Here is a 10,580-nt window from a genome sequence, read left to right on the forward strand (position 1 = left end):
AAGAATGATTTTTCTCTTAAACATGCAGCTCACGGAAGGAAGGATGGTGGCTCTCTCCCTAACTAGCTAGAGAGGACCAGCTGTAATTAGACAAATCAAACCTGGAGACCAATGGTATCACGCATTCTTCTCAGAGGCCTTCACATCCAACATGAAACTAAGAACCAGGAACCAGATCTGAGTTCAAATCCTAGCTCTGTTCCTAGCAGCTAGTTTCTGGGCTCAGCTGCATAATCTTTACAGCTGACCTTAGCCAAAAGGCTGGGAAGTGATTCAGCTGCCTAATCTTTACAGCTGACCTTAGCCAAAAGGCTGGGAAGTGATTCAGCTGCCTAATCTTTAAAGTGAGTAAGGTGGCTGGGCATGGTGGCTCACGCCTGTAATTCTAACACTTTGGGAGGCTGAGGTGGCGGATCACTTACAGTCAGGAGTTCGAGACCAGCCTGGCCAACATGGTAAAACCCCATCTCTACTAAAAATACAAAAATTAGCCAGGTGTGGTGGCGCACATCTGCAATCCCAGCTACTTGGGAGGCTGAGGCACAAGAATTGCTTGAACCTGGGAGGTTCAGAGATCATGCCACTGTACTCCAGCCTGGGCAACAGCCTGTCTCAAAAATAAAAAAAAAAAAATAAAGTGAATAAGCTAGTTAATTTAATAATGATAATCTCTTCTATGTTTATGAAACTCCTTCCAGCTCTATGATTCTTTGTTTTTAACTTTGCATTTTATTGAGCTATCTTAGTGGCAAAGGCATTACACATAGCGTACAGAGGAAAGCTATGTAATAATATAACTGTACTTTTCTATCTACTTTAGATTACTAAGAATTATTTCTACATAGAAATACAAAAAGGAGCTGGGTGCAGTGGCTCACACCTATAATCCCAGCATTTTGGGAGGCCAAGGTGGGCAGATCACCTTAGGTCAGGAGTTCGAGACCAGCCTGGCCAACATAGTGAAACCCCATCTCTACTGAAAACACAAAAATTAGCTGAACGTGGTGGCGGGCACTTGTAATCACAGCTACTCAGGAGGCTGAGGCAGAAGAACTACTTGAACCTGGGAGGTGGAGGCTGCAGTGCACCACTGCACTCCACCCAAGGAGACAGAGCAAGACTGCATTGCAAAAAAAAAAAAAAAAGAAATACAAAAAAGACAAAAAAATAAGAAGCATGTATTTCACTGAATGCAGACCTTGGGTAGGTTAAAGGAGATGAGGAAAAAGGGAAAGAAAATAAGTACTATATAAAGGTATTTGACTAATTATATTTATCTGAATAAGATGCAAAAAAAAAAAAATTTGAACTGTTCTGAGGTTGATCAGTAGTTGCACTCAACTAAATAAGATACGTCTCATGAAAAATAGAGTTCACAATACAAGCATATACAGAATAATACGTTTTCAGCTCAGAATTTGGAAGAATAACTTTGGGTAGAAAAGATGTTGTATACAACAAAATTAAAGGACTTTCCATTTAATAAGAGAAGATTTGGATATTGTAAAGAAATCCAATAGACCCTTTGATGAAAAAGCAATACTTAAAAAAGAATCTAGCATTAAAACCCTTGAGAAAAGTTTCAGTGAAAATCTTTTCTTGATACATATTACAAGTTGACAAAATTAATACCTAAAAATGTAAATAAATGTATTAATATCTAAATATATATTACTATTTTCTTACCTTTTGCATATATAAAAAGCACCCAACAAAAATGGAAAATTTCAGACACAGTACAGGGCTGTCGCCTTTGAGGGAAGAAAAAAAAAGTCATGAGACAACAGAAGAATCAGAAAAAAGACATCCCAAATGACCATAAATTAGGTGTGAAATAAAACCCACAGTTAAAGGGGGAGATGCCAGATCCAGGTTCACATGGAAAACGTGGAAGTTCTGCCTCAACAAAATATTGGTAGGAAATAGCTGGGATCCAGGGAAAGAGCCCATCTCAAAGAAAAGAAAATTCTTAAAGAATTTTTTAAACTTTTTTGAGGGCAAGATAGGTAAGGTGGAAAATAACATGAATAAAAATAGTTCTTTTGATGACATAGCAATGCTATGTTGCTTTAAGATCACTATATACAGTCAGATATGTCATTTTTTTCTCCTTTTTCATAGCTAATGACCTGTATCCCTCTCTCCTCCTCTAAAGATATTCCAGACTATATCAAATCACAAAAGGCCTTTTTAATGTAAATTATAAGCTTCCTATAATTCCTTATACTTCCATCCATTAAGAGTTCCTGTTGTATATCGCCAAGTTGTTTGCTAAAGGGAGTTTCTGACCTGCGTTAAGCTTGGCTTTTCTACCAAAACCTCTGGCAACGTTTAGACAAGAAATGTGTGGTCTCCACATCCCAACAGCCTTATTCTAACAAGGGGCGGAGAAGAACAAAATTCCGTGGCGATCAGACCAGACTTAGTTCCAGCACTACCATTAGCCAGGATACACTTGCTTACCTGGACCTTAGTCATTTCACTTGTCAAAAGATTATTCTTCTGGGTACAATACTGTACTTAATTCACCAGTCCATGGAATAAATGTAGTGTTTTGCTTTTAAAAGTAGTCCCTCTACCATAGGCACATGCTAAACTATTTCTAATTCTGGTTGCCTACCAAAATAAAATTCAATTTTTTTAGCTTAACACTTAAGCTACTCTTAATTCTGGCTTTACAACTTGAGAATTCTAGAAAAAAAAAATTGACTAACCTCCCACATTTCCTCTTGCTTTACTCCTTTTGTGTCTTTTCTTGTTGTTTCCTCTGCACAGAAGGTGCTATCTGTATCTCCAAATTCACCTATCAAAATCCTACCCATCTTTCAAGACCCATTTCTACTTATTCCATGTAAACTTATCTGACTGGCTTATTCATAGTGATTTCTTTTCCTCCTAAGTTTTACATCTCTATTCCCTGTTGTAGTCACGGGACTTTTATAACACGCTGCATTGCATGCACTGGAATCTTCATACCTGCCTCATCTCGCTGACTGTGCCGTAAGCTCTCAAGGGACAGAGACTGTGGGCTTTGGTGTTTTAAAAAATGCCTGTGTCCTACGTAATACCTAACAGTATTTCCTGTGGATAAGTGCTAAACAAATAGTGACAAATTTTCAAACAGAGATGCAGTATACAATCACAGTAAAGCACATGGGTTCTGTAGTCAGCTTCCCTAAGAGCTCCACATTTAACAGTTGTATGACCCTGGCCAAATTTTTTAACCTCTCAGCGGCTTATTTTCTCTATCTGTAAAAACAGTATGAGCATCACAAGGTTGTCAGAGGGATTAACTGAAGTACTACCTATTTAAGTCTTAAAAGAGTCCCTGCCCCACATTAAATGCTCAGTAAGTGCTATACATTATGACTATAGTTAGCAGGAAGAGCTAATAGAAAGTATACAAAGTGATAAAAATGTGAAATCTCTAATAAAGTGATTTTTTTTTTTTTCTGAGACAAGGTCCTGCTCTGTCACCCAAACTGGAGTGCAGTGGTATGATCACAGCTCACTGCAGCCTCAACCTCCCAAGTTCAAGTGATCCTCCCACCTCATCCTCCCCAGTAGCTGGGACCACAGGTGTGTGCCACCACTCCAAGCTAACTTTTGTATTTTTTGTGGAGATGAAGTTTTGCCATGTTGCCCAGGCTGGTCTCAAACTCCTAGACTCAAGTGATCGGGCCACTTCAGCCTCCCAAAGTGCTGGGATCAGATGTGAGCCACTGCGCATGGCCTTTTACAATTCTGTTAATTAGAATCAGGTAGTATATACATCCTAAGAAATATCAAAACAAGTACAATCTCAAATTATTTTCCAGATACTCCAAAGAAAGAAGCTATCTTTCTATAAATGATCACGTTGGCCTCTCTCAGACTCAACACAAAGCTTCCATCCAAACTTTAGGACACACTGCATTGCATACACTGGAATCCTCATACCTACCTCATCTCACTGACTATACTGCAAGCTCTCAAAAGACAGACTGTGGGCTTTGGTGTTTTAAAAAATGTCTGTGTCCTACATAATACCTAACAGTATTTCCTGTGAATTAGTGCCAAACAGTGACAAGCTTTCAAAATAGTGTATTTCCTGTGAATTAGTGCCAAACAGTGACAAACTTTCAAAATAGTGTGTCCAAGATGCTGTATACAGTCATAGCAAAGCATATTTTATTTATTTATTTATTTATTTTGAGATGGAGTCTCACTCCATCACCCAGACTGCAGTGTAGTGGGGTGATCGGAGCTCACTACAACCTCCACCTCCTGGGTTGAAGCAATGCACCTGCCTCAACCTCTCAAGTAACTGGGACTACAGGCACACGCCACCACGACCAACTAATTTTTGCATTTTTAGTAGGGATGGGGTTTTGCCATGTCAGCCAGGCTGGTCTTGAACTCCTGACCTCAAGTGATCCACCTGCCTTGGCCTCCCAAAGTGCTGGAAGAATACATCATTTTATTTATTTATTTATTTTTAAAACGGATTCTTGCTCTATAGCCCAGGCTGGAGTGCAGTGGCAGGATCTCGGCTCACTGCAACCTCTGCCTCCTAGGTTCAAGTGATTCTTCCACCTCACCCTTCCAAGTAGCTGAGATTACAGGTACCCGCCACTACATCCCACTAATTTGTGTATTTTTAGTAGAGACGGGGTTTCACCACATTGGCCAGGCTGGTCTTAAACTCCTGACCTCCCGCCTCGGCCTCTGTGCTGGGATTACAGGCGTGAGCCACCACACCTGACCAGAATACTTCCTTTTATATTTATGAGATGGAGTTTCATTTTTGTCGCCCAAGCTGGAGTGCAGTGGCATGATCTTGGCTCACTGCAGCCTCTGCCTCCCGATTCAAGGGATTCTTCTGCCTCAGCCTCCCAAGTAGCTGGGATTACAGGTGTGCACCACCACACCCAGCTAATTTTTGTATTTTTAGTAGAGACAGGGTTTTGCCATGTTGGCCAGGCTGGTCTCAAACTCCTGACCTCAGGTGAGTCGCCCACCTCAGCCTCTCAAAGTGCTGGGATTACAGGTGTGAGCCACCATGCCTGGCTCAGAATACTTCATTTTAAATAGTCAATTCCCCAAAATTGTTAGTGAACTAGAACAGATGCTTCTGTATCAGTGGTGCCAACTATATTAAAATGTAAATAGTTTTAGCTTTTTATTTTTTTTATGTTTTTCCACCTGCTTTGTCATTCCCCCATTTTGTTTTTAAAAGGTTACATTTATTGTAAACATCCTTCACAGTCTGGGAAAACTTTTATATTTAAAGAGAGGCAAACATTATTTATTCTAGCCAAATAACTCCTTTCCCCTTGCTTTTCTTGTCAACACTTTTCTAGTTGTTAGAATTTTCATTTCTAACAAGTTTATGAAAAAACTTTCAACAATAAAGAAGGCAATGTGTATCCCATAACTGCCTTTATCTATCAGTAACAGTAGTAAACACTGAGCCAGAGTATGCTTATAGACTTTGCAGAACTGATCAGAAAGCACACCTTCATAATAGTTTCAGTTCTCCTGTCTTTTCCCAATCTAGTCTCTCTATTCTTGATTCACTATAAACATCAAAATATAGAAGTCATTTCAAGGGGATTATTTACTACTCACTTTGACATAAAAGTAAAATAGTCTATACAGTCACTAGTAGCAAATATAGTGGTTGGCTGCATGTGGTGGCTCACGCCTGTAATTCCAGCACTTTGGGAGGCCGAGGTGAGTTCATCACAAGTTCAGGAGTTCAAGACCAACCTGGCCAAGACAGTGAAACCCGGCCTCTACTAAAAATACAAAAATTAGCCAGGCATGGTGTGCGCACCTGTAATCTCAGCTACTCAGGAGGCTGAGGCAGGGAATTGCTTGAACCCGGGAGGCGGAGGTCGCAGTGAGCTGAGATCGTGCCACTTCACTCCAGCCTGGGCAACAGAGCAAGACTCTGTCTCAAAAAAAAAAAGAAAAGAAAAGAAAATATAGTGGTCAACACAGCGATCTATATCTAGGGCAGTGTTCATTTTGGCAGAACATATACTAAAATTGGAATGATACAGAGATTCCCATGGCCCCTGCACAATAAATAAAATATATATCTAGATACAGATATAAATACATCTCCAGGGCAGCTAAAGGGTGAAAATCCCTGAAGTCTGACTTGCAGAGTCTGTCTGCATTTTTTGTTGTTTAAATGCAAAAGGAAGGTTTCAGAACAAGGATCACTGAGGAAAAAATAATTATAAAATAAAATAAGAAAAAGGAAAATTTATAAAAACAAAGACACCTATACTTTTAGCAATATGAAACAAGCCAAGCTCTTAATGGCTAACCCACAATGAAAAGCAAAAAAGCATTATTAAAAGAAAACTATTGGGAAAAAGATCATTTAAATAGCATGTTTTTTTAACTAGCAAAAAAATTAGCAAAATATCAAAACTGCAGCAGAGATGAAAGTGTATTCCCGACGAACAAACATGAAAACCTACCGCTGCTTCCTTCCTCGCTGCTGACGAGGTTGCTCCTCTTGAGGGTATTTAAAGATGTCCTGAAAAATGGGTTCATATTTCTTAAAAATTACAGCAGAAACAGTGAAGTTTCTTTCTAATCTCTCAGTACGTTCTCTGAAATGTGGGGGTAGATTTGCCATCTCTTCCCACTTCTTCATCTTATTAAAAAATTCGATTAAGCTGGTATTAAAGATAAAAAATAAGACATTTCATAATTAATATAAAGGTAAAGTATATAAAAGCAAGTTTTCAAAAGTAAATCAATATTATTTCATTAAAGCCTATTACTTTTAGACAGTGAAATAAAATCACAACTCATGTCTCTGACTAGCTTAATTTCTTACAGATTGGTATATTTCTCTGATCCTCCTAATCCATTTTTTTAGGTTACCTAAAGTATTTGTTAATTATGAATTTGAAAATACAAACCAAAATTAACAAGAGTATCATAACCAACATTCACGTTGGTTCACTGCCAGATGTTTTAAATGTTAACATGGTAAATAAATTTTGTCATTTTTGCTTCAGTTTTTTTTTTTTTTTTGGAGATAGGGTTTTACTCTGTCACCCATGTTGGAGTTCAGTGGCAAGATCACAGCTGACTGCAGACACCTGGGCTTGTGTGATCCTCCTACCCTGACTTCCCAGAACACTGTGATTACAGGTGTGAGCCACCAACCCTGGCCACTTCATTTTTTTTAAAAGCCAGAAACACTATAGAAACAGCCAAGGCCAGGCACGGTGGCTCACACCTGTAATACCAACACTTTGGGAGGCTGAGGAGGGGGAATCACAAGGTCAGGAGTTTGAGAGCAGCCTGGCCAACATGGTGAAACCCTGTCTCTACTGAAAATACAAAAAATTAGCTGGGTGTGGTGGCAGGCGCCTGTAATCCCAACTACTTGGGAGTCTGAGGCAGGACAATTGCTTGAACCTGGGAAGCTGAGGTTGCAGAGAGCCAAGATCTCACCACTGCACTCCAGCCCGGGTGACAGTTCGAGACTCCCTCTCAAAAAAAGAAAAGGAAAAAAAAAAAAGCCTAAATTCCCATTTTATACTCCTCCCCAATCCCATCCCCACCTTTCTTTCCCAAAAATAAATACCATTTCAAAATTGGTCTTAATCCTTCCCATGTTTTCATACTTACTACACATATACATGTATGCATAAACAATAAGCAACATCTTATTAGTTATTACACATTTTTACATTTTATATAAATGGTATACTTCAGCGGTATTCTGCATCTTGCATTTTCACACTCAATAATGTTTCTGACATTAATGTTGATACATAAGATATATTCCCCTTAATTGCTAAAAATATTCTTTCATATGAACATACAATGACTTTTTGCATTCACTCCCCAACCATGGAAATTTAGGCTGTTTCTAATTTTCCATGATAACAAAAAAATATTGTAATGAAATCATCCTTATACATGTATGCAGGAGTTCCTTTAGAAATTACTCCAAGAAGAGGAGTCAGAGAATGTGTATCTTCAATGTTACTAGATACCACCAAATTTCCTAATTAAGTAGTTAAGCCAATTTTTACTCTCACCAATGTACACTAGCAATATTAAGTTCCTGGCTAAGCATGGTGGCTCATGCCTGTAATCCCAGCACTCTGGGAGGCTGAGGCAGGCGGATCAATTGAGGTCAAGAGTTCGAGACCAGCCTGGCTAACATGGTGAAACCAGTCTCCACAAAAAATACAAAAATTAGCCAGGTGTAGTGGCGTGCACCTATAGTCCCAGCTACCCTGGGAGGCTTAGGCATGAGAATCACTTGAACCCAGGAAGCAGAAGTTGCAGTGAGTAGAGATCGAGCCACTGTACTCCAGTCTCGGCAGCAAAGTGAGACCCCATCTCAAAACAAATTAAAAAACTGAAAAATTAAAAAAATAGAGTTCCTATTTCCCTGCACAGTGACCAAACTTGGTATTACCAGATTTCAAATTTTCCCAATGATAAGAATTAAATGCTGGCCAGGCACGGTGGCTCACGCTTCTATTCCCAGCACTTTGGGAGGTCAACAGGGGTGGATCATATGAGCTCAGGAATTTGAGACCAACATGGTAAAACCCTGTTCTCTACTAAAAATACAAAAAAATGGGGGAGGGGACCCCACTGCTCAGGCTGGGTCCTCACCCTCCTTAAAAGAAAAAAAAAAAAAAAATTAGCCGAGTGTGGTGGTTTGTGCCTATAATCCCAGCTGCTTGGGAGGTCAAGGGGAAAGAATCACTTGAACCCAGGGGATGGAGGCTGCAGTGAGCGAAGATCACACCCCTGTACTCTAGCCTGGGCGAAAGAGCAAGATTCCATTTCAAAAAAAACAATGTTATCTTTTTACTTTGAAAATCTTTCTTAGTGAAATTATCTTTTCCTGTATCTATTAGCTATGTGAGTTATAACCTTTATATATAAATATAATAAAGAAGTCATATTCTTTATTCATTTTATTAACCCTGTTAGTAGTTCTGAATATAATCCTGTATACTGATTCTTTGGTCAGTGTAACTCAGGATGAAGTTAAAGGTTAAAAAAAGGTTACTGCGGCCAGGCACGGTGGCTCACACCTGTAATCCCAGCACTTTAGGAGGCCGAGGCGGGTGGATCACGAGGTCAAGAGATCGAGACCATCCTGGTCAACATGGTGAAATCCCGTCTCTATTAAAAATACAAAAAATTAGCTGGGCATGGTGGCACGTGCCTGTAATCCCAGCTACTCAGAAGGCTGAGGCAGGAGAATTGCCTGAACCCAGGAGGTGGAGGTGCGGTGAGCCAAGATCGCGCCATTGCACTCCAGCCTGGGTAACAAGAGCGAAACTCCGTCTCAAAAAAAAAAAGGTTACAGCTAAAGCATGACATCGTAAATTATTTCATTTGCACTGGAGTCTCGCTTTTCTCACCCAAGCTGGAGTGCAATGGCATAATCTCAGCTCACTGAAACCTCCAATCTCTGCTTCCTGGGCTCATGATTTTCTTGCCTCAGGCTCCCGAGTAGCTGGGATTACAGGCACACGCCACCACACCCAGCTAATTTTTGTATTTTTAGTTGAGATGGGTTTTTGCCATGTTGGTCAGGCTGGTCTCGAACTTCTGACCTCATGTGATCCACCCGTCTTGACCTCCCGAAGTGCTGAGATTACAAGTGTGTGTCACCGCACCTGGCCTGTTAATTATTATTTTAATAGTAAGCTTTTTTTTTTTTTTTTTTGGCAGGGGGTAGGGGACAAGGTCTTGCTTCAACATTCTGGGCTCAAGTGATCCTCCCATCTCAGCCTCCCAAGCAGCTAGTCCTGCAGGTATGCACAACCATACCTGGTCAATTTTTTTATTTGGTAAGTGATTTTTTTTTAACACTTTAGGAGGCAGGGGTGGGCAGATCACAAGGTCAGGAGTTCAAGACCAGCCTGGCCAACATGGCAAAACCCCGTTTCTACAAAAAAAAAAACACAAAAATTAGCTGGGCATGGTGGCATATGCCTGTAATCCCAGTTACTCAGGAGACTAAGGCAGGAGAATCGCTTGAACCCAGAAGGCAGAGGCTACAGTGAACCAAGATCACGCCATTGCACTCCAGCCTGGGCGACAGAGCAAGACCCCGTTTCAAAAAAATAAATAAAAATAAAATAAAATAATAAAACAAACTCTTCCATACAAGTGCCTAATACATTAAAATTTAAATATTTTCACCAAAGAAATAAAATATAATGGATACCAACTTTGATATAAATAAAGGAAAATCATTAGATGCTAATTTTAGCATCTAATTTCACCAGTCCACAGGTACAAATGCTCAGAAAATGATAAACAGAATTGTTACTACTATCACTAAGATTTATGAGCTCATATTAGCCATACTCTACTTCTCAAACTCTAACATAGTTACCTCTGCTCTGAACATTTCAGGATTCTAGTTAAAGATACATAGTTTCCTTCTACTGTCCCTTTGCTTACAGTTGGAACAGATTTTCTGCAAGCCACATATAAGGCACATGCTAACCAATGAAGATCATTTCCCTGTAAAAGAAAAGAAAATCAATTTTTAGTTAATTAGCTATATACATATTTCAATA

The 10,580-nt window shown here is 39.7% G+C and overlaps 1 protein-coding gene and 1 non-coding gene across 4 annotated transcripts in view; one reads left to right on the forward strand and one right to left on the reverse strand.

Moving 5' to 3' along the window:
• RBL2 (RB transcriptional corepressor like 2) overlaps positions 1-10,580 on the reverse strand; it is a 55,330-nt gene that overhangs the window by 40,193 nt on the left and 4,557 nt on the right. For 2 of the 3 annotated variants that reach the window (XM_017530087.2, XM_017530089.2), the window contains exons 2-4: positions 10,394-10,524; positions 6,477-6,677; positions 1,687-1,751 (exon numbers count right to left, since the gene is read on the reverse strand). In XM_017530087.2, coding sequence (XP_017385576.1) covers positions 1,687-1,751; positions 6,477-6,677; positions 10,394-10,524 — 397 coding nt within the window. The remainder of the gene's footprint in view (positions 1-1,686; positions 1,752-6,476; positions 6,678-10,393; positions 10,525-10,580) is intronic. The other variant, XM_017530090.2, reaches the window with a different exon arrangement.
• Positions 6,006-6,108, forward strand: LOC119471520. The gene has a single exon (XR_005200594.1). It is a non-coding gene; the product is annotated as a U6 spliceosomal RNA (small nuclear RNA).

This window comes from Cebus imitator, unplaced genomic scaffold, assembly GCF_001604975.1.
Source record: "Cebus imitator isolate Cc_AM_T3 unplaced genomic scaffold, Cebus_imitator-1.0 Scaffold63, whole genome shotgun sequence".
NCBI classification, from domain to species: Eukaryota; Metazoa; Chordata; class Mammalia; order Primates; family Cebidae; genus Cebus; species Cebus imitator.